This window comes from Falco rusticolus, chromosome 8, assembly GCF_015220075.1.
Source record: "Falco rusticolus isolate bFalRus1 chromosome 8, bFalRus1.pri, whole genome shotgun sequence".
In the NCBI taxonomy this organism is placed as follows: domain Eukaryota; kingdom Metazoa; phylum Chordata; class Aves; order Falconiformes; family Falconidae; genus Falco; species Falco rusticolus.
Window position 1 is genome coordinate 1,954,410 of NC_051194.1, and position 24,713 is coordinate 1,979,122.

Below are 24,713 nucleotides of genomic sequence, written 5' to 3' on the forward strand. Positions count from 1 at the left end.
AGGAGGAGACAAACTTTGCACCACTACGGACCTAGGCAGACTTAAACCAAAATCTGAAATTATTTAAGCTATGCAAAATATACTTTAATGTTAAACAACTCATCTACCTTTTGAGTGTCAATATCTTGTCGGATCATTTCCATCTCTTTGCTTATCTTTTCTTTCTGTTTCTCACAGGCAGTTAACTGAGAATTTACTTCACGCAGTTCAGACTCCTTTTGCTAAAGAAACAAAATAGTATATGACTTAAACACGAAAGTACTTTTGAAGTAGTATTTTAGTGACTGTTTTTTAGGTTACCTTTTTATAATCGTCTTTTCCTTGTTGAATATAGTTTTCAATTTCTTTCACATACTTGTTTATGTCTTTAGCTTTCTCTTTTATGACATCTATCTGCAGGGAGAAGATTTCAAATGAAATGTAGTCTTATGTCCAAGAACTGATATGCTCTGTATCAAAGATTAGATACTGGACAACACTACTGTCAAAAGTACAATTCCTTATCATAAATCCCTTTAATTTACTAATAAAGCCTTCAGCTTTTGAAAGCCAGATACACCTTTTTATCATGAAAATGTTTTCCAAAACAAACGGTAAGTCACTCATCCGTGCTTACACAAGAGGGACACTTCACCTGAGAAAAAAACAGATTGTCTTTTGTCAAGGACAGATTACAGTCATCCCTGCTATTCCTCTTGGATCTATTAGAAAGGCTTTTTAATATCACTGGTCACTAAATATTGCCATGTGTCCCTAGAAGCTTTTTGACATGACTGCCAAAGGCTAATTACAATTGAGTTAATCTGATTTAGGGAAGAAAAGGAACATAACTAAAAGCTCCACCAATCCAAAGCATTCACTAAAGTCACTGCTGTTTCCTAAAACCAAACTCATTACCACAGCTTCCATCCATGCCTGAAAAACAATACATAATCCTATCTCTGAGATACGCCAAAAGCAAACAAACCTTCTCTTGTGTTTGTTTATTACTTGCAGTCCTTTTATTGACTAGATCTTCCTTCTCCTGCTGCAGTGTCTCTAAAGTTGCATTCAAAGGCAGTATTTGTTCTTTTGCTTCCTGAAAAGTAGTTGGAGAAAGTCCTTTTTATTTTCTCAGTTTGTTAAAGATCAATAATTTTTCAAGTGGTAAAAAAGTCATGTGGTTACTTCTTTCTTTTTTTGAGTGTGTTAAAAACAAAAGATGTGATAATATCTGTTAATAAAGTTCTGGAAGTTTGCAAAGATAGCAGCACAGGAGAAACTTTTAAAATTGTATTTTAATTGCTAGTATACAGTATTATTTATTTTTCCCCAGGACAACAAAGCTAAGGGTTAAATACTTAGGAGTACTTCCTACCTCAATCTCTCTGCATAAGGACTGAACCTCAGTGGTTAATTCCACTGTTTGTTCCTCCAGTTGTTGACGACGCTGCATACTGCTGGAAATCTGAAGTTTCTCTGCTTTAAGCTCATTAACTGTACTCTTTAGCTGCTGAATCTGATTTTGCTGGTCTTGCTTGAGTTTTTGATTTAACTCAATTTTACCAGTAACTGCAGACGAAAGTAAACACGGAGTGAAACAATCTGTTATTAAAAACATTTATTGTCTTCCTTATGAAAATTTAACTCTAAATTAAGCTAGTATGACTCCAGAACACCAAAACAACAAACTATTAGAATACAGCTATTTCAGAAAGTAAAATTAGTCAACTAAAATTTTAATGGTAGGAAGTCTGGAACACTTTTTTCAATACAAAAATTAAATACCAGTTTTGCATGACCTACCTGTATCCCACAAGTGTTTTTTCTCTTGTTTTTCTTGGCTTACTTGTAGAACAGTTCGACTTAAATCAACCCCTAGTAGCTTAGCCTCCTGCTGAGCAATTTTTCGTTCAACATCCCTAATATCAGTCTGAAAGTATGAGGGAAAAGTACTATTACTATTGTATTATTGTTTAACAATGTAGTTTTTACCTTTAGCACACAAGAACAAGCTTGGGGCTGGAGGCACACATGACTCAAGACCTTCAAATTTACCTCCTCTGTTGGAGCAATGTCACATCACTAGCAATAAGGTTATGTCAGCCCACAGGCTACTAGAAACTGGAATTCCTAATTGATAGAGGAAATCGGTCAGTACGGATGGATGGGCTTTTGACATCAGCCCACCTCAGAACAGTTACATGTGCTATCTGTCCCTCCAAAAACAGAACTGTTGGAGCCTCAGGAGCTGCTGCACCTCCCACTCGTGAAATACTCAGTCCTTTGCTCAGCCCCAGGTTCTCTGCATAACTGTTCATCTTGTGGTTCTCAACAGAGCAAATATTTTGTGTTGGTAACAAAGGCACGAAGACTGTTCAAAGCAGTCTAATAAAAAGTGTAGGATATCCATTCCCCTTTACCATATATTTGAAGGGCACAGAACAAGGACGCACATGTGGCAAGATTTCAGAAAGTACACAGCATAGATCCTGAGAATACACTGAACTATAATGACTATGAGGACCAAAAAACACTTTGGTATACTTGTGATCATGCTCAAGTTCTGGATTAGACCTCTTTTCCCAGTTACTATAGCACAGAACTGAGTCAGAACTCAAGGGACTCTGTGGTCCTCAAATGAAAAAATCATTACATAAAACTTAGAGGGGTTTTTCTAGTACCAAGATCACCTACATAATGCCATCTTTTAAAGTCTTTTTACTTGCTTGAAAAGTCTTTAGGCTTCAAAGTTTTGTTATATTATTGTTTTGTTATATTATTGAATAATTACATATTTAAATGCTAGTAAGTGAGTATAATTTTATGTATCAAAAGAAATTACCAAAGCATACCTGGTACCTTTCCATTAGTGTTATATCCTGTAAACGTGCCTTGGCACCTTCCTCCTCAGACAAAGCTTTTTGCAAGAACGATTCCTGTTCTTCTATCTCACCCTTCAGGCCTGTTAAATCCCTCTGTACATTCTGTATCTTGTTCCTCAAGTTTGGTATGTCCTTATCTTGGAGTTCAACTACAGTTTGCCTTAAGGAAAATACAAATCCATTAAGTTTCCTTTGTTAAAAACAGTAGCATAAGCTTACGACTTCTGAGATTACAAAATTGGTGATATGATTTAATAGTGGAAGACTAAATTTAGCTGAAATAGTATCCCCTTAACCTTGCCTACATTTGATTAAGCTTGTTTTATATTTAGCTAAGATAATACATCTCTCATTTTAGATAGGTGAGTTGAAACAAAGAAGCAAACAAAATCTCTTTTGGTTTTTAACTTAATTACAGCAAGAGCTCAGACTGGATCTAAACCCACTGTACAAGAGTGCCCTCTTGTGAAGGGAAGGTCTACCCTCGAACATATATATTCTCCAAACTCTCTCAGAACAATGGTCTGCAAATTTTTTGAGACTAGACCCTCTTCGCCGACTGGCAGGAAACCTGCATGCTCCACCCTTACTTCAAATGCTGTTCATTTGCTAAGAAAAAAAAACCAGGACCCTTGACAAAAACCCTTTAGGGCTAGTGTTACTTATTTATGTTTTGGAGGGAGGCAACAGGAAGAGAAAAGGTAGGCAACAAAACACCCTATCTAGAATTTTCATAGCTTTAAAAACGCAGACTAATTCAGCCTGGAAACTGGAAAATACTGTAGGCACTTTTCCTGAATTTGTTAGTACTACCTACACCTTGTATTACCCTGCAAGTTAAAAAAAACAACCACAAACCATAAAATCCACAAGATAAAAAGATTTTTTAAATAACTAAAGGAATAAATCCAGTCCAATCTAATACGGATTATCAGTACCAGGGACAGAGATGCAGTCCCAAACGATGGAACTGAACATGACTGAACCTCAAGGAAACATAAATGGCATTGGCAATCCACTATAAAATCCAGAGATGCCTTTCTGGAACATTATAATTTGTACAAAACTGCCAGCAACAAAAGTATTGTCAAAAGAGATACAAATCAAGGTATTATTAAAGGGTGTTTAATAGAAGTTCAGTTCCCATTCTGTCTGTACAACCTTCCATTTCAGCATTTTTAAGAAACATATTTATGATGACACTGTATGAAAAACAGTAACAATAAAACCAGCCTGTCCATTTTAAATTACAATGATAAATAACAAGGAGGGGAACTATGTTTGTATAGGGTAAATAATCAGTAGAAAAGTAAGTATATAAACATGTTTTCTGCCTCACTCTCATGAGAGCCTTCAAAGGACCAGAAATACCAAAAATATAAAATAGTTGATTATTGAAGTCCAAATGAGCAGAGAACAAATGCTAGCAAAATACATATCTTAATAACGAAAATTTTTTTATGAATTAACTAGCCCTGAAATAAAGCCTCCTTGATGTCTACATAATTTTTAATAGTAAAAACCCAAGCATTTGAAAGAAAACAGCTTGCAACAATATAGTTTGTGAAGTACTTTACCTAAGTGGTTTAAGACTCATCATTTCATCACGTTTTTTCTCTTTTCTTTTAAGCTCAGACTCTGTTGACTTCAGTTTGTCTGGAGCAAGACGCAGCTTAGACTGTAGATCACTAATTACATCTTGCAGTTCAGCCTCTGTTTGAAAAACTCTTTGACAAACTGGACAACATGACTGGTTCTCCTCTGTCAGTTGTGTAATGAACTGCGAATAAACTGCAGTGGCTCCAGCAAGCACAGCTGGTTTAAAAAGAAAGAAAGACTTTATGTTGAATAAATACTCTATAATCAGATCTAAACTAGGTATGTAGTTACCATAAACAAAGACAAAACTATAACCCACAAAATCACAAAGGCAGGAAACCGAAATGGCCGTAAGTGACGCTGTCTGAATTCAGCACTGCCCCTGATTTCAACAGGTTGCCCTACATCACCTCCTCAAGTCCTTGTAAACCTGAATTATTCTAAAGAGTCTTGTTTTACTAAACCACGCTCATCCCTCTGTAATGAACCAGTGGAAGTGTGGACTTCCTGCAGAAATTAATTACTTTCAGACTGTAGTAGGCCCTATGGGCCAAGCTCATGCCAAAAGGCTGGCTTCGTGCTTGTCTTCACACCTGGCAGATGCACACACGCAAACATCTCCTTAGCTTTGAGAAGGTCACGATCTACATACACAGTGACCCAAAGCATACATTTCATTTACTCATAATAAGATAATTAACTGAAAGAATTCAAATAACTGATTGCGATTAAGTGTAAAAGAGAAATAGTAATAAAGATAAGGAAAAATTGCTGAAGAATACTAAGATTCAGTAATAATCTCCCTTAAGTCAAGTTTCCATGCCTGCTGTTTGCTCTGCAAAAGCAACAGACGATCTCAGTATCTGTGGCTTACATTTAAAACAAGCTTCAGGGGAAAAAGTAGAGCTATGTATGAATTTACCTCGCTGTTTTGAACTTTTTTCAATTTCATCCTGAAGTTTCTTCAGATCACTGTCAAAATCTTGGCTTCCACAAACATCAAAAAGTTTTGCTTCATGAAGAGACAACTGTGCTTCTTTTTTTCTCAGCTCGTTACTGACATATGTTTTATGATATTCTGCTGATGCCAGTCGTTTGCTGAAACATCAATGCATAAACTCTTTTATTGCAAAACCCCAAAGATTTTAAACTGTTTAAGCAAAAACAAAAACATGGGAAGTTAATTTGAAATTGGTATTACAGAGCTGTTCACCAGTTCTTCTTTAATGACTTTTCAGGAAATCCATAATATCAACATTTTATGAATCTACAGTGTGTGTAGTGTTTCATGTGTGTGTTTCATTTTAATTCTTATTTGTTTTCTAGATGTTTACTGATGAGAAACTAATTCCTAAAAACAAAACCATACAAAACTTCATAGAATAATACAATACAAACTTTTCTCCCCTACAGCAGTTATTGCTTATGAGGTATTATTGAACCTCTTATGCAAAGAATGCAGCATCTACCCCTGTTCCGTACATACTTTTGAATTATGAAGTATTTTTATACTTCAATCTTAGATATTTTTTGTTTTGTGGAAGTTTAATGTGTATCACTACATAGTGTGGTGATGTTACCTACTCTTTTAAACAAATTGTTTGATATAATCAAATGAAATCAGGAACAGGTAAATGAAATTGTGATACAGTCTCTTAACCACTCTGTGACTTATAAGAAAGTCAGAAGACCAGTAGTTTCCACTCCAGCACATACAAACAATTAAGGATGTTCCAGAACAGTGTTTTGATCTGCTTTTAGTGCTGCCTTTGACATAATAAAATCACAACATTTGTAGTAACTAGCACAAATTGTATCAGCTATACATTACGCAAATTCTGCAGGATGCTTTCTTTGACTTTGCTTTTTTCTTTTTATTTTTATAAGTAAATAATAATGAATTAAAGTACCAAGTATGTTAAGCATATTAAACTTTCCAACATTTACATTAATGATTGCAGAAATACTTATGGAGACATAGTCAGTTAAATTAATACCTACTTAAGGTCAGCAAGATCATCCCTTGTCTGATTAATCTTTCTATTTTTACCATGAAGCCAGTCTTCAAGTTGTTTTTTATTCGGAAAGTATCCTAAAAGTGATGTCAGTTCCTCAGAATGTCTTGATTTTACTTTTCTAATCTGCTCTTCTTTGTCTGCCTGGGGAAATGAAGCATTTAAATTAATTTTTTCATATCTTCATATTTATGTCGCTCAATACATTCATGAAGTTAATGGCTTCTGTGAAATCAGGCAGAAGCTTTACATATGATTGTTGATAAACACCTGAAAAATACACAAATCTTTCATGTCCCTCTCTTATGAGATGATGATAGAAAAATTACTTTGTCTTTCTTCAGCATGTCCATTTGGGTAATTGTCGTGGTATGTAGATTCAGCTGTTCCATCTCTTGATCCAACCTTCTAAGAGCTTTGTCCAGGTTTATTTTCTCATTTTGCAGAGTTTGTACTTCCAGTTTGAGTGCTTCTACATTGTTGTTCTTCTCAGCCTTCTCCAGCTCATGTTCCTAAACAAAAGCCCAGAAGACTTAAATAATCACACTAATCAATAAAGTTCTAACTAAAGGAAATGAAAGAAAGCTCTTAAGCTGCCCAGTATCAGTATCATTAGCTGTTACAGGAATGACACAAGATTTGTAAAGAATATCTGAAAAAGGACAAAGGTTGTGATGTTGGCACGGGGAAAGTCAAGCAGATACTGGATGCACCGTTCTGCAATGTAGTACTGCCCCAAGTTCCTCATGCTTTTACTGTAAGCTGTAATGTTGTGATTTAGCTTCAGGAAGCTCACTCATATATAGTTTGATTCTCTGTATTTGAGCATTTACTGTACACTAAATTTGGAATTATCCTAGTGAGGCTAGAAGAAACGCTGTCAAGCACTGAATTCACACGCTACTAACAAACATAAGATATTTGGCTACAAAGGCATAACCAGCTGTTCAACTGGGACAAAAAATGCTTGTAAATTTACAATACTTCATCAGATCAAACACTTACAACCAACTAGTTCACTCACAGACAAGTTATCTGGAAAAATGTAGGTAGTGTAGCACTTTAGGTCATATTCTTCTGGCCCAATAATTTAAGACTGACTAATCTTATGACATCCCCAACTGTGGGTATTACCCTATTTATAACTCACCAAGCAGAAGCAGTATATTTATGCATGCACTGTACAAAAACAAAGTAGTGAATAGTCCCTGCCCAAAAGGGTGCACCACCTAAACAGACAAAGCATGGAGAGGGTATTAAAAAGGTAAAAACGCATCAGATGGAGTAAACATCAAGAGGTTTGTTCAGGGGTTTTGTAATGATAAAGCCCAAAGTTTTTACTTAAAATTTCTACACATTTTTCAATTATATTAACTTACTGTCTTGACAATCTCCTGATCCAACTCCACAATTCTGTCTGAAAACGCCTCCAACTGCTGCAATTCGTATTTTACATTCTTCAGCTCAACTTGTTTCTTATTTTGAATGTCTGATTTCAGGTCAATAGTTCTTTCTAACCCAGTTTTCTTGTCTCTTATTTCATCTATCTGTTTTTGTTTCATTGCTTCTTTTCGTACAAATTCTCTCTGAAAGAAGTCAGCAACAACATACTCATTGTTTTCATAGGAAAAAAACATTTAAAAACACTTCTTCACACTAGCATGCAAATATTCACCACTGTAATACAAGACATTGAAATACTTAGGTAACTAAAACTTGTCAAAAACTTTCTGCTGAAATATTTCCATAGGAAAATGCACATGCATCATACCAGCAGCGTTCTACGAGAACAACTCCATTTTTGAAGATGACTTCAACAAAAAGTTGCTTATTTTTAAACCACTTGTCTGTAATTCTGCCTCAGTTTTTTTTAGCTTGTCAGTGATCCACCTGCACAAGAGGGCTGCTAAGAAAAACCTGTTTGAATAACTGCCTGTCCAATAGATTTGGCAATTCAGATCACTTCATGACCACTTTTAGTTCCAAAACTGATTTCCATGGAAAGATTTAGGCAACCCATAGTGAAAAATTCTAGAAAAAACCCACATGGCTTCAGTTTTTCCCCAACAACATTCTTCTTCTTCCTCCCAGCACCATGAAGACACATATGGACCAATAATACACTAATAACTAACTACACTACTAAAAACCCAACATTCTTACCGTCAAATGATTCGCAGCTTCTGTATCTCTTTCCTGTCTTTCCTTCAACAACCTCTGAAAACTGGTAATGTGCCTTTCATTAAAAGGTGCTCGCTCAAAACCATCTAATTCCAGCTGTGCTGCCAAAGACTGAATTAACGAATCCCTCGTCGAGATGTATTCTTGGTGACGATCTGCTTGCAGTTGAAGACGACCTTCACAGAAAGAAAACATGACATAAACGCTCCAAAACTGAGGCATAAGATACATTTAAGATGTAACTATTTTCTTAAGGTGTTTGAAACTGAAGCATTTTTAAACACCACAAAAAGCTCCACAGTACAAATAAGCTGTAGCTTAAATGATTGTGATTGCACGTAACTAAATTTGTATTAATTAAATAAATCAATAATTTAAAATAAAGCCTCTTAAAACATGAAAGAAATATTATTTATGAACAAATAAAGTCCACATATACTTCATGTAAGCATATATTCTGCATCTCAACTACTGCAGCTTTACTGAAATAGCCATAGTCCATCAAAATAGAACACACAATGTATGAAAGAGTATTATCCTAAAGCCCTCTGACTAGTCCCCAGCCCTGACTCTGGGAATGCCAAGCATTCAGCTTTCACATTCCTCTTGATTAAAACATAGTTATACAATCACATCTGGCTAGCAGGTATTGTCATCACCTAAAGATGCTCAGACAGTGAAAACAACTCTGTTGTAAACTGCTAGACTGACACTGTTCTATGCCACCGTATTTGGAATATTTTTATAAAGAATGGTCAATTTAAGAACAAATGTACTGCATGTTGTAACTATAGCTCAGAACAAGCACACATTGGAAACTCCAGCAGAAAAACACTAAAACCCACCCACCTGTGAGATTTTCATACCATAGCGTGCAGCTGACCCCAAACTAATAAACATTTCAGTTTTGTCCAGTTCAGAACCCTCCAATTATTATCAGTAGTTTCATTTCAGATCTTAATTACACTAAAATACAAATACAAGGTTACAGAAGTCTAAAATACCTTGTTCAATAAGTAGTTCTGATTTTTCACTGTTAAATCTCTGGCATTCTTTAGTGGCTCTATCTAATTCACGCTTACAGTCTGACAATCTCTTCTCCTTCTCCTTCACTGCTCTCTGGTGGTTCTGGTATCTATCCCTTAGTTGTTCATCTGTTCCTTGAAAAACCTGTATTACCAAATACAAAAAGCTAACTTTATCCTGTATTCACTAAATTCACAAGCCAATTATCAATGTTTTAAAGAAAGTACAGTATTTACCATAACAGAATTAAAGAAAAAAAGAGATAAACACCTCCTACAAAGGATTTCTACACTAAGACGTATACTGAGAAAAACTGAATCTGCTATAAGCAAAACTGGAGAATCTATTTTTCCATAGGCTGATAAAACACATGAATCTGAATTTTCACCACTGAAGAATTTCCTTCCATTTGTCAAAACTTTTAAATGCCTTGGCACAATCATAAGAGGAGACTGACAATTATTTCTTATTTTAAGATAAAAAAAATAAAAAATCTCCCAGGTGATGAACAATATTAACATCAGGGGACATCCCATACCGGTCAAAACAAGTGCTGGCTATCATCTACATACTGTGAGAGGTAGGTACGTTCAAGTTGCACACTGCAGGGCATTGTTACCAGCAATTATCGCTTTGATGAAAACTTTTGTCAGCATTTGTCTTCCTGAAAAGCTAGTCTATGGTGGAAGGAAAAGTTAAAAAGCCATTTAAGCCAAATTACACATAAAACTAACACAACTTTATTCAGCCATATTTGCAATATCTGATAATATCACGAGAGCTATGTGGGCTCTGATAATATTTTTCACCAACACCTGATGCGTAACAGAATTATATACTTAGTTCACGGGGTAGCAAAAGACAGCCTGATTCTTCAGCAGAAAGGATGGCAGCACGGAATTTAGAAGGCAACCTTTTCCATCTTCTGTTGCAAATCTTGATTATCTTTCTCCATCTGCCGTCTCCTGCTCTCCAGGGCCTTCACATCATTGTCTAGCCTCATTGCTTTTATGAGATTCTGTTCAACCGCTGCCAGCGAAGTCTGCAAAGGAAAGAATGTTGTAAGTAAAATATCTCACCAGCTTATGAATCCCATAATCAATAGTTCTATACAATATAGTAGTCCAAGTGTAAAACCTTCACCTTTACAAAATATTTTTTTAAAATAGGTGGTTTTAAGTTTTAGTTTTTGTTTTAGTTGTCGTTTATAAGAGTTTTAGTTATCAGCTAAACTTGAGAGAGATTTTAAGTTAAGCTACAAAAGAACACTGCTAGATGAATTTCACAAACTATGTTCTTAAACCTCCAACAGATTTAGACCAGCATCTGCCAGGTTTGCTGACATACATTTGATTCTGCTTCAGAGCCAAGGATTAGATAACACAACATAAAAGTGTGAGGCTTTATAATCAATAAATTTGTTCAGCTTTGACATTTTTCTGTGAGCTTTAGTACTTATGTATTGTTTTGTATTAAAGTCTTAATGCAATCGCCATGCAAATTACCTTTAGAGGATCAAGTTGACTCTCAATTGATTTTACGTTCTCCTTAGAAGCAGCCAGTTGAGCCTCTCTATGGCTAAGCTGATCCTGGATGTCCTGTGCTTTTTCTTTATTCTGTTTTAGGAATTTCAGTACTGTCTGACACTCTTTTACTTTAAAGCTTTGTTTCAGTCGTACTTGACGGAGAGTTTCAAGTGCTTTAATATACCTTAAAAAAAGACAAAATTTCAGATCCTATTGGCAATATAGCAATACTGATGTATGAAACAATGTCTTAGACATTGTCATTCACACCTACATTATTAGAGAAGACATTTTGTCACTTAGTTTTTATTTATTTATAGTAAAGAGAAAAACCTTGTTGCTGAAAAGATCTCATCAAATTTTTGTTTCAGGGCCTTCCCTTCACTTAGTGGCCAGTTGGATTCTTCTTGGTGGCAGAAAATGACATTGTTAATCACTGCTTTGGAAACACCAAGGGCGCTGATCATCTCTCGATCAATTTCTGCACACTTGGAACTCAGACTGACCTTCTCGCCATGCCTATGCAGCACAGATAAAGAAAATCACCAAAGTTTTCTAGTAAAACTTCATTTTTAACAGTATAATCTCATTGTAATGTACTATTCAAAATGTTGACAAGTAACAATTTTTAAGCACACAATTACCATTTTCAACACCTGCCTTTAACCCAGTCAATATTTGTAGTCAAAACTATTTCACATTTTAAAACTATGCAAAACCACCACAGGGAGAAAAGACATCTTGAATGAAATCAATACACTTTTTAAACAGTGGAGATTGGAGTTAAACATGGGCCAACAACGATCTGAAACTGCAAATGGTGCTAAAAGAAGTAAAGCCCACATACTCCACACAATGCTCCTTTCAAACCATATCATTATTAATACAATTTTCAAATAAATGCAAGTTCACAGATGTAAGTAGTTTTCAAAAAGTAGTGGCTATCAAATGTAGGATTTCTGAATCAACTAATAGATAAAGTGATGAAACTACACAGTTTTTGTCTAAAAGCACTGGTAGCTACTTCAAGGAATACATTATGAAGTTTTGTCTTCTCTTATACATAAAATTATACAAAACCCAAACTGCTCTTTATGTCAAAGTTAAAAAAAAAACCTGACAACTTACCTTGTTCTAGTAATGACAGCTTCCAGTGTTTTAAATTCTGTTTTCTTGCCTTTCTGCGTACTGACCATGGATCGCTGGACAGCTACAAGCTCTCCGTTTATATCTCGAAACTGTAATCGAATCTGAGCTCTAACATCTGTTTCATTGGCAACCTTTAGGAGAAACAAAAAAATTAAGAGAAATTCTTCTCAACGTCCAAATGAATAGGTACCATCCCAGCTGTGCGTAATGTTCTAACCTCCCTCTCAGTGCTCTGTTTTTCCTGAAACGATAGTCAGCTCATGTCTGCCTAGAATTTTAGTATCCCTGTTTTCATCATAACCCTGAATGCAGTTATTCACTTCAGAATAAACACACAGTTAATACAGTCGGTATGACTGTTACCTTTGGATCATGAACAAATGAGTTTCCTTTGGTGCCAGGAGGAAAATCTCCAGTGGATATATACTTAAGACATTCAATGATAGTCTAAGAAACGAGAAAAAAAGTATGTAGTTATAATGGCAATTTAGAGTAAACAAGAGGGCCTACAGGCAAAACTAGTAAAAGCCAAAATATTTACAAGTGAGTTAAACATGCTAGGAAAGAGAAACAAGATATAAAATTATTTTTTTTTAGTATCATGAGAATATGGTACTTTGCAAAATTTGTTTTAATCAGGATCTGGATCAGTTTCATATGAAAAATATCGATCAGTGCTCTGCAAAATCCAGGTGTGAAAGCAGATCTCTAACAATGCTAAACACCACAATACTTAGTCAACAGCAAGATTTTTCATTATTATTAATACTTTGATGTAGAGATCATTATGCCCACTCTGAGGCCTTTCAGACTATTTAGAATCCAAAACTAAATATACAGCAAATCTTACCGTTTTTCCTGCACCATTTGGTCCCACCAAAATAGTTAATGGATTAAAGAAAGTGATAATTTGTTTGTCTTTATCCTCTACCCCAAAACTCCTCACTCCAAGGATACTCATTTTCTCAATCCTTGACATTTCTGCAGAACTTTTCTTCCAAAGTCAGAAACGTAAATGTTATAAATCCTGTAAAATAAAGTTTTGTGAAAAATCTAGAAGGCAAAAACCACAGCATATCACTGAAAGCTGACAACACATCTATACATGCACCAAATATTATGAACATCTTTAAAAACACAGCTAAAGCTCTTCAGCTGTGGCTCAAGGTAAAGAACATATGAAGGCAAAACTCATTTTTTTAAACTGAAAAGCTAATCAACTGCAAGTTAAGAGAGATGCCATACTATTTACCATTAAATCAACAACAATGGCCAAAAATAACCCTTTATTCCACATCACAAAACCCATGCACATGCTTTCAGAATGCCCCAACCATAACAGAGGCCCCAACATTTTATTCCCTGTAAAAATCCACCATTGTACTGCAACACCCAACACTGTGCAAACTTTGCTACCTCCTGTTTCTCCCAGGGCCGTGTTCTAATTTGTATGGGACACCCAGCATTATCCTTGTCCTGGTATGAGGGGCAAGAAAAAAGCAGGAGGCTTGCCTGGCTGCAGCTGCAGGCAGGCCCAGGCCCAGGGGCAGGGGCACGCAGGCAGGGCAGGCCCAGGGGTGGGCAGGCCCAGGCCCAGGCCCAGGCCCAGGGGCAGGGGCAGGCCGGCCCACGGGCAAGCAGGCCCAGGGGCAGGTAGGCCTAGGCGGGAGCAGCCCCTGCCGCAGGGTGGGCAACTCCGGCCCTACCGAGCCAGGGTCAACACGTGTATTTCAGGCGTGCATTTCCGTGCATTTGAGATGTTTCACACGGGCGAAAGCGCGCTGCTCGGAGCGCTCCCACTCGCCCCTCTGGGCTCTCCCCGGCACCCCGCTCCCCCAGCCCAGACGCCTCCGGGGAGGCCCAGCGAGGCGAGGCCCGGCCCGGCCGCCGCTGCGGTTGGAGGCAGGCGGCAGCGGTGGGGGCACCGGGCGGGAAAGGGCATTTCCTGGAGAAACCGCGCTGCTGGGGCAGAGGTGGGCAGCGGGAGTTTCCCGCCCGGAGCTCCGCGCTGCAGCGGGGGTGGAACATTTTCCAGGGAGAGGCGATGGCACCGGCGCGGCGGGGGCGGCCGTGGCCCTGCCCGCCCCCGCCCCCGCCCCCCCCCCCCCCCCCCCCAAGCCCGCCGCCGCCGCCGCCCGGTTCCCCAGCCCGGTCACCTCCGCTCGCCGCCGCCGTCCCGCGCGCCCCGGCAGCCACCGCGCCCGCCACCGCCACGCCCCGGCAATGGCGGCCCCGCCCGGCCGGCCCCGGCCCGCTACCGCCCCCCGCCGCGGCCCTGCCCCGCGCCGCCGGCCGCTGCCTTCCTGCCGCGGGGCGAGCGGGGGCGCGGTGGGGGAGCGCCGCTCCAGCGGTTCCCCGGCCGCTGTCCCCCTCGCCCGCTCGGCTGCCTTCCTGATCGCCATGGCCCCTCTCCTCGTCATGCCCCTGGCCCCTCGCTTCCTCGTCCCTTGGCCTCTCTTCTTGTCATCCCCCCGCGGCGCCTCTCCCCATGCCCCTCTCCTCTCCCCCAGCCTCTCCTGCCTGCCCCGTCCTGGCGACCTCCAGTGGCACCCGTTGATTTTCTCCCCTCCGCTGAGGAGCCATTCGCACTTTTATTGTAAAATATTAATTTCAGAGGGTTTTAAAATAACGTTTCCAGCCTGGTGGCCTGGCTCGGTGGGCGCGGCAGCTGTGGCAGGGAAAGCTCCCTTCTTCTGACAGCCTGGTGAAGTGGTGGAGAGACCGGGGGGTAACTGGGCTGTGGGGCGCCTGCGGGCGTACTGCCGAGCCCCGCTCTGAAGGCGAATGTGCAGGTCCCGGCGGCAATGCAGCGTGGTGCTTCTGTCTCAGAAACCACGGGTCTGATGCTGGCTCTGATGTCCGCTCATTCTGCCCATTGCACGCCGCTGAGTCAGAGCCAGCACGGATGGCATCAGCGACCGGCGGGCAAAACAGTGGCACAGCAGCGTCGGAGCTGTGGTAGCTGCCTGGCTGGTGGCAGCGATGCCAGCGCTGTGTGTGCTCGCGTATTTCCAGCCATAGCATGAGTCCTCGGGGCTGTGGGTGAGCGGTGGTTCACCATGACGCTGTCAGTACTTGGTGATGCATCCCTCTCTCACAGTGACAATGAGAGTCAGGAAATGGCTTACAAGTCTGAGGTGGTGTGTGATCTGGTAATTCACCTTTCTTGGTGGGAAATCTCGAATACAAACTGCAGAAATCCCACATCAATCTCTTTGTGCTCAACGCAGGGAGAGGATAAAGTGTAGTCATAGATCTGATTGTAGGATTGCTCCATTTAGTTTTAATTTAAGGGGAATTTCCTTCAGATCCATATGAAAAATAGGGAAAGAATGATTAAACTAAGCTGTTTTGGAAGTTAACATCTTAACAGGAAGCAAAAAAGTGTTGGGCATACAGAGAAGTGCTGAGAGAGCAGATGAGATGTATGAGGACCCTCCACCACATCCTCCCAAGGAGAACAGCTCCTCTTGCAGAGGGCAGCTGTTGCCAGGCTCTAGCCCTCCTGCTCTGGCTTCCTATTTTAGAAACCGAATACAGGTATTGTGCTTGTTCAAATACCATTCTGATGCACGGAGTGTGAAATCCAGACAGTCGGCTTCTCATTAAGCAGAAATGTTTCACTTAACGGCTTATACTATTCTTTTCCACATTGTACACCTGCCTGCAAAAATTGTGGCAACAGAATATAAGCTGTTTGGAAAGAAACAATATTACCTTCATTACCAAACCTCCTTTTTATTTGCTAATAACTTTATGAATATCTGTCTTGTGGGCTGACCCTTGTCATGCATAAAGGGGATTTTTTTTTTACTTACCAAAATGTGAAAATAAATTGCAGCGGCTTTTCACGCTAAATGTGAATGGTTTCCGTTGTTCCACAGACAGTTCAACGACAGCTGACCAAAGCAACTTCAGGCTTCTAGGTGGTGACTCCAGCTATTTCTATAATCTGGAAAGAAACCCAAATAAAACCTCAGTTTCCTAATTAAATTAGAACAAAATTAGAAAGCATTCAGAAATGCCTCCTATCTGTATCTGGAGGGAGATTGCTAAATAATGGAGTCAAAATTCCATGCAGTTTATTGCCACTAAATCCACCTGTTTTATATACTTCCCTAGCCACAGAGCTAAGTCAGGTGGTTTTTTTTCTTTTTAGAAGAATAAGAGGAAACACTAAGAAATGAAAACTGACCTAATAACTTTAGCAAGGGTGCATGTTTTATACCACTTCATAGGTAATATGATACAGATCCTGCTCTCAACAGCAAAACAAGTAGTTACTAAACTGGCACAAAATAACACAACTGAAAACAGTTAAACAGGAAATCAGTGGATAATACCCATGTCCGTTAATTGGATATAATGACAGAAACTGCTGCAAGAGCTATTGTTCCTATCAATGTTCACTAGAACGGGGAAGTAGAAGTTCAAATCAATAAAATGTGAAAGTTATTTCTTACTCTGAAGAAAATAGGGAAAGGGGAAATAACCACTTTCCCTGCAATACAAAAAACCTTCAGCTGCTTCTGGTTAAGTCCTCAACTATTATCTATCCTTTTTATATGAAAACATAAACCTCTTAACATTACTGATTTTCTGACATTTATCATCGTAGTGTAGTTTGTTAAATACTTCCAACATTCCAGTCTGTCCTTGAAAAGAATCCAAGGAAAAATCTTGGACATTAGGAAAGTCTGAAATGCTAAGCCAAATCCAGAGTTTTACAACTGAACTTTATTTCCAAAATGAGAAAGTCAAGCTCTCACAATTTTAGATCACTGAATAACATTGTTAATAGTGATCATGTGCTCAAAGCACATTAAGAAGCCACCTAATAGAGCATTATAAGGATAACACAGTGTGTCAAGAGCTGTATATCATCAGATCTAAAAGACGTGGTCTGTGGACTCCAGCTATTGTACAGTTACTGCCATCGGGCAGTGCTTAATCAGAGGTTACTCAACACTTTGTAGATGCTTTGGGGTCTACAAAGGGGTTGGAAAGGAGTACCAGAGTTTCGAGTCAGTTTTGGGACTGCAGGAAGGTTTCAGGTGATTGGGGGTAGGACAAGGATCTCTCACTTTGGCTGCTCAAATCCATTTCTTTCTAGGGCCCACAGACTTCCTCACCCCCTTGTACCCATCTTCTCCCACATCCATTGCAAGAAGCAACTCTTCCTCTTTGCTCCAGAGCCCCTACTCATCATCCAGTTATAAAAAAATCAACCAGAACAAAAAAAGCCAGAGGACTGCCCCTTCTTTCTTTCTCTGGGGCTTTCTTACCCTACTCCTGAGGACCGGAGTCCCTCCAGGACTAGCTGCAGGGACAGGCTGCTGGCTGCAGATGCCATGGACACCCTCACCTCTTCCCTGCAGCCCCCAGCCAGGCAGGAGCTATCTCAGGTTCACCTATAGGTAAAGCGGTTGAGCTTCCAGTCTTGGGAATCTGATTTACCTGTGCTTTCAGCCAGCTCCAAAATTGATAAATAACTTTACCAGCATATTTTAGTGCTTCCTCTATGAAGGGAAGCAAAGCAGCCAGTCTCGTATCAGGTCAAGTTCACAATTAGGCAACAGAGGCAAACTTTGGAAAACAGAAGTTTGTACTCAATCTTACATCATCTGTAATGAAAATTAGTAACACATAAGTGATAGGTGAAGTAAGCCTGGACCTTATCATAAGCTGGCAGCCAGCAGGAGGTTTTGTGGCTAACAATTCAGGCTTTCTCTATGGTTGTAGTCTGATGATAATCCTACTTTTTATGAGTGCAAAAAAGGTTCACAAAACATGAGCTGCAGCCACTACAGATCTTGAGACAAGAAGAGGTTCATCTCATTGAGATGTTACTGGCACAACAGGCTGTAACAATACTGCCAGAATCAAAGATAAAATTCATATCCATCTTTCAGAAGAAAATACAACTCTAGACAGATGATAGTAGATTACACTCCATCTGTGTGTTGTCTCCTGCCCTGCAGCTGCCGCGTTATGACTCAGTTGTTCGGGAGCACAATGCCATCAGTCTCTGTTGTTGCTGCTTTCTTCACAGCAACACTTTTCCATGTTACTGTTGGATGATGCACAGACCATGTCCTGACTCTGAAACCAGTCTGGCCTCTGGAATATTCTCCAAAAGTTATTGATTAGGAGACTTAGTTATTGGCATTGTTTCTGGTAAGAGTTTTCTGTTTCACACAAGCTATTTTCATACCAATATGAAATCTGTTCTCTAAATCAGTGTTTATGCTGCTGTGAGGTGGTTTAGTGGGAAGGATTTCTTCACTTGTGATCTGTCTCCTTTGACTGACACTCAGCACAGTTACCAGCCTTTCAGAGTATATAAATCTGCAAATGTGAAAGCATGAACATGAAAGGCTCAGAAGCAGGAGGGACTACCTGAGTCACTGTTTCCAGTCTCCTGCAACGCATAAAATCATGTCATCCCTTCCAGAAATCTGTCAGTACTCCTTTATAAAACTGGTTGGAACATTGGGTACAAGAACAACTGGTGGTTACAAACTTTTATATTTCCAGCCTGAACATCTGATGGCTGCGGTGTTCCCCATTTTAATTTGTCTGAACATTGTCCTGCTTTTATCTCCCAATCTGTTTATAGACTGCACCTGTTCTCAGCCTTCATCTTCCTAGATGATCAAGCCAAGCTCTTCCACTGCCCAAGTTCTTTGTTCAGCTGGCCAACAACATTAATGACAGTAGGACAGGCCTTGAGGCCATTCATTATTTACCTACTTCAGCCTAATAACTTTCCTTTTCAACATGACTCTTAACATAGCCCAGTAGACTATTCCTCTGCCTTAATACTTCCACATCTTCTCCAAATTAACCAATACATTATAATTTGTTACAGTGCTTTACTAAACCCCAAATACCTAGGATCCTTGTCTTCTCCTAGCCTGAACTCTCTTACCATATACAAGGGTATCTGCTCACTTTGGCATGACCCATCTTCAGCACAATCAGTGTTATATTTTGTCTTATCCTACCATTTCCTTCTACTCCTTTAACATATGTTTCTTTCTAAACTTGTTCTAAAAGCCAACACATCCGAAGAGCCAGCCTTCACTAGTCCAGGTTGCTTTTTGTGTTAACAGTGCACCACTTTATAGCACTGGGGGAACGTAGACTTTATCATTCCCTGATTTGAAAACTCAGTTCAGCTCTAAGTCAGGCCTGAGGAATGCCACAGACACTCGACTGGCTCCCCAAGAGCTGCTGACCCAGCCAAATCATTTTGTCTTCCTTCTCATTTTGCTGCAGTCCACCCTGTCACTTCAGACACTTGTTCTTTACTCACTGCACTGCCTGTCTTGCAGTATCAGTATTTTTCCTTTGACTGCCCATGCTTCTTTGACACTTCTAACCACTGTGATATCTTTATTTATCTGATTTGGGTTTTAATTCCCATGTACCCTCAGTTCTGATTTCACTTTACACTATAAGTATGGATGCAAAGTCTAACAGACTAGATACTTGCACTCAGCTGGGAAATGGAATTTTATATATCGATCTCATTTGTTCCTGCTGCATTGGGTGCATGGCATTTTACTGGGAGACACCTATCCTATGTTGCCTTCATACATATTTTCCATTCTACTCCCACGTACCTCTTGTGATGTCACAAGTCTTGCTTTATTCAAATTCTGCAAGGCTCATGGATACTGTGATACAAGGAACTGCCACAGTTCTGTCCATGGATGATGATGGACAGAAGTCTTTTGTTATTAAAAATGTGCATTTTGTTCCTCTCCCTAATCATACCAAGGTGGTATGTCACCATGAGTGATCAGTTTGGAGCAAAATTTCTCATCATTTCAAAACCAGCTAAGACCTTGTTGGCGATTCAGATGCTGGTGACAGCCCAAAAAGATCAGATTGTTGCCCAATATAGCAAGAAACATCTATTCCTTTAATTCTTGTCAAATATAACAACGTATATACTCTATTAGCATATCACATGATAGATATTCTAACATCTATACTAATAATTTTTAGTAAAAGTACCACTATTTGTGAAATATAACAAAAATGCTTGCTTTATATCCACGCTGTGGGAAAGGGAAACCTTTCAGAATATGTTTTTCTTCTGCCTAGTTTATCATAGATGCTTTTTATCCCTCTCCTTCTAGAACAGAGTGGCTATACCAGGTCAGGCAAAAGTCCATCTTACTTGGCATCCTGCCTCTAAGAGTAGTCAAATGCTGATTTCTGCAGATGAATGTAAGTATATGTTGTGTTATTCTCCACGTGCTTTTCCAGGATCCAAACATTTTCAGCTGAGGGCCTCTTGTGTTGCTTTTGATGTGCTCTGACTATAGGAAACTCTATAAGCCTAGTGTAAAAAGCTTTTTCAGGAGCCTTTTCAGTTAGGATCAAAAGATCCTTTCAACAGTTGTGGGGTTTTTTTAACTTCTAGTTACACTTGCTGAAATTTAGGACAAGAATAAGTATTTTAATATTTTAAAAATAGTTGATGGTTTAGCAGCGTTTTCAACAAGACTTAAACAGTTCATAAAAGCATGTACTGAGAAATTAATTATTTGACGTGCAGAAGGTCCCCTTTGTTTCTGTGATTCTCAGGCAGATAGCTGTGGAAAACCAGATGACTCTTCTCACATTGTTGAATGATTTGTCTGATTTTGCTGGAAAATTTTAACCTTTTAATGAATGACTGTTACCCACTCACAAGCCCCTGCCAGCCATCTGAAAGTAGTATTTAGCCATTTATAAGCACTTCAGTATTTTTCAGTACATAAAGTTTTTCCGCTAACGTTGAAAGACAAGGTTTTTGCTTGATGCCAGGGATGCTAATTTCTGCCATTAATGCCTACCATGCTTTTACTATTTGGCTATTGCTAATTAAACCCATGCTTTTCCCAGCTATGTATTATATGCTGAATTTCACAGAACAGAGAAGGTGAAGGAGTGAAATCCGTTAAGTGGTGTTAGGATCTGTATATGTCTAAGAATTTGCTATTACCTTTTACTACACCTAGAACTGCAATTTATGTTAAAGAATCATATTGAACAAAGGATGTCATGTTACTGAGTGGAATGTAAGAACTACTTAGGTTTCCAGATCTCCATCTATTGGATTATATGATGCAAAAGTAAGAACAGAACCACATAAATTGCTATATACATGCGTTGTACAAGGAATACTCCTATTTCCTGTGATGAGTTTTTGATATCGTGTAAGAAAATGACATCTCTTATCTACAAAGGTATTTTCCCCTTATTTGATGTCAGAGGGAAGGAAACCCCCAACCTGTCCCCACGAGGCATCCCACAGTGCCCATAATAATTCACACAATGATCTTGTGCCTTTTCCTATATGAGAAAACTTTCCCTTTGATTTAATATTCAATGTGTACATGAGTATATATAGGCAGCATGTGGTCTTAAAAAAGCATGAATCAAACATAGCTTTCCTGGAAGCAAAAATGCTGTTGCTCTGTATCTTCTTAATGAGTTGCTGTTTATCTGGCTCAGTGGGAAGTGCAATAGAAGAATTTCAAGTAAACTTCAAGGCTCTGGTGGATTTAGCAGACAAGAAGGTGGGTCATTGTCTTTTTCATTTTCTACAGTTCTTTTGATGGAAGTATAAAATCAAATCTGGGCTAGTTTCAGCTCTAATTTGCGTGTCCTGTGTTTTGTTTGTTAAACTTGAGATGCTGAAGCCACTGCATATCAACCTCTCCTCAGAAGCTGGTGCAATTGTTTCCCCAAAGGAAGTTCAGAAATAGAAAACCTGATGAAGATGATATGTAGAGATGCTTAACATTATGGCATTCACTTAGAAGAGAAATACCTTCTAACGCTATTTTCTTCTTTAACATTTTAGATCTTTCTTCCAGTACCTGCCGGGAAATTTCAGGTATGACTTTAAAGCTTCTTTATTACTGCTGTTGTTAATAATTTGAAAAATGATGATGCTTTGTAGCAGATCTTGAGTGAAAGAGTTAGACTCCTAAAAAAGACCGAGTCTCACCAAAAGGGAATACACATGTTTACAGTATGTTCATGAGCAGTTCTATCAAATTCAGTGAAGTTCCTCATATGCAAAAGGTTATGGAAATAAATAACCAATTCTAAGACCACGGTCTCTGAGACTTGCTATATTCCTACCAGAGGCAATCTCAGGAGCTGTTGCAGGAATCTGAATACCGAGGCTGTTCTCAACAGAGCTATATGAGGTGCAAACCCTGAATGTGACCCGCTCTCCTTTAGGACAGAAGGCAGTGAATACCGTTTAGTACTGGAATCATGAAAATGTTCTTACCGCTTGGCAAACAGATGAGTTGAGCATAATGGAGTTTGTCTCCGAAGGAAGCAATTCACAGGCACGACAGACACAGCGTTGTTGATCAGTGGTTTTCAGCCTGTGGTTGGCAGGTTTCTCAGGCTCTGTGAACAGAGAAAAGGTTCGTGAAAAATAACTAAGAACAGGCAGCCTATTGTTGGAAGGCCTTATCTTTAGAGGAAGGTGAAAAGCAGCATTTTATAGACAGACGAGTATGGTGCTTCTGGGTGGAGATGGTAGCTGTGGAAGGCAATTAGCAGATCTAATCTCCCCAGGCTACTTGGTGTGATTTTGATAAAACTGCAATGGATTTTCATCCTCTTTTAGAACTCTTTTCCCTGTTTTTCCTTTATAATGATTTTTTTTTTTGTTATATGCTTTTTTTTCTCTCCTGCTGTAGATTTATATCAAATCCCAGAAAACACAGGAAAGGCCCCTTTCCCTAATTGTACTGAAACAGAGTAGGCAATAGGTAATTTCTGTTTCTGCTCTGCCTGCAGTTATTGAATTTAATGAAAGATAGAATTTAACTCATTTGGCAGAATATAATTTTGCTGCTGTTATATTTTTTTCAGTGCAACCATGTTCCCTGTCACCTTGAAAAAACCATGGAACAGCTGAAAGTTTACTCCAGGAATGATCAAATGAGAATACATGTTTCTCTGATGGAGAAAAACATGGACCACATAATAGCAACTGTAAATAAGGCACATGCAGTAAGTTTCTTGTCAGTAATTTATAATGATTAAACAGGTAAAAATGTGAAATTACTGTGAAATTACTGCTCATTTATTTTCAAAACATATGAAATGAAGCAACTCAGCACTCTCATCAACTAAAGTCAACAGCAAAATTTTGATGCCACCTCCGTACACTCTTAATTTCGCAATGTTGAGCATTGCGTCTGCCACTTAGCAATGGCTTTATAGAAAATACTGACCTGACATTCATGGAGTCTGGATGGAAGTTAGAGTTTTCTAAAAGATGCATCACCCTTAGACAAATCCTGGCCTTGGTGTTAGCCAGGATATTAATAAGAAAAGGCCCTAAGCCACACCTCAGTAAGCAAAGTCAGCCAGGAAGAAATATTCCTGATTCTCAAAAGCATTCATTCCTCAAAAGCAAATCTCCATTCATTCGATCTATCTTTTCTTCGGATTAAATATCACCTTGAACAACCAGCCAACAATTCCGCAGTGATATGCTGGTTTTATTCTCTCCCTTATTCTTGCTATTATCTGTTGTTATTATTATTCTTCTAGAAACCTGAGAACAACCGTTCCTGTCCCACAAAAGGGATGCTCCTGCAGAGTGCTCTGAAGTGCTACGAGAGGTTCTTTCAAAAGCTGCATGAGAGGTGCTAGAAACCCTGCTGATGGGTGCTGGCAACCCGGCTGGTTGGAGACGTCTTACTCAACACTAGAGCTGGTTCTGACGGAATGCTGCGAAGCTGCCCCAGTGCCCCACGAAGCGATAGCGCAACATTTACATGAATGTTTTCTATGTGTATTATCAGATATTTATGTCTTATTGCAGGTATTAACATATTTATTTAACTTATAGAGAACTTTTATATTTGTACAGAGTCCTGACATTCAAATTGATAATGAATAAAAGAACTTAAAATTATTAATTCTTTTGTGGGTTTTGTGCACTATAATAATCAAAGTATATGTCAAGGCTTGGATAGAACTATGTAAGTGAAATTAATAAAATACAGATTAGAAGGCAGGTCCATTAACGTGCTCTGCTGCAGACATTTACAAAATTGGCAGAATCTTTATTTTCTGAAGGCAGGAACCACCCCAAGTCTCTCAGCCTGTCCCCATCAGAGAGGGGCTCCAGCCTCTGACCATCTCCGTGGCCTCCTCTAGACTCACTCCAGCAGGTCCGTGTCCTGCCTATGCTGGAGCCCCCGAGCTGGACGCAGCGCTGCAGGGGCGTCTCAGCAGAGCGGAGCAGAGGGGGCGAATCCCCCCCTCGCCCGCTGGCCACGCTGCTGGGGATGCAGCCCAGGGTGGGTGCCTCG

General features: G+C 39.4%; 1 protein-coding gene across 3 annotated transcripts in view; it reads right to left on the reverse strand.

The window, feature by feature from the left end:
* RAD50 (RAD50 double strand break repair protein) overlaps nt 1-24,713 on the reverse strand; it is a 37,011-nt gene that overhangs the window by 8,504 nt on the left and 3,794 nt on the right. For 2 of the 3 annotated variants that reach the window (XR_005105755.1, XM_037397537.1), the window contains exons 1-20: nt 14,517-14,568; nt 13,211-13,387; nt 12,724-12,807; nt 12,340-12,491; nt 11,545-11,730; nt 11,191-11,395; nt 10,599-10,727; nt 9,664-9,829; nt 8,642-8,835; nt 7,858-8,064; nt 6,808-6,990; nt 6,465-6,622; nt 5,386-5,561; nt 4,442-4,679; nt 2,835-3,024; nt 1,786-1,912; nt 1,358-1,551; nt 968-1,078; nt 301-393; nt 108-221 (exon numbers count right to left, since the gene is read on the reverse strand). Coding sequence is in view for 2 of the 3 variants with exons in the window: in XM_037397537.1 (XP_037253434.1) it covers nt 108-221; nt 301-393; nt 968-1,078; nt 1,358-1,551; nt 1,786-1,912; nt 2,835-3,024; nt 4,442-4,679; nt 5,386-5,561; nt 6,465-6,622; nt 6,808-6,990; nt 7,858-8,064; nt 8,642-8,835; nt 9,664-9,829; nt 10,599-10,727; nt 11,191-11,395; nt 11,545-11,730; nt 12,340-12,491; nt 12,724-12,807; nt 13,211-13,339 (3,036 nt within the window). In the remaining variant the exon portion in view is untranslated. Of the gene's footprint in view, nt 1-107; nt 222-300; nt 394-967; nt 1,079-1,357; nt 1,552-1,785; nt 1,913-2,834; nt 3,025-4,441; nt 4,680-5,385; nt 5,562-6,464; nt 6,623-6,807; nt 6,991-7,857; nt 8,065-8,641; nt 8,836-9,663; nt 9,830-10,598; nt 10,728-11,190; nt 11,396-11,544; nt 11,731-12,339; nt 12,492-12,723; nt 12,808-13,210; nt 13,388-14,516; nt 14,569-16,178; nt 16,313-22,663; nt 22,789-24,713 lie in introns of those variants that run through there. The other variant, XM_037397538.1, reaches the window with a different exon arrangement.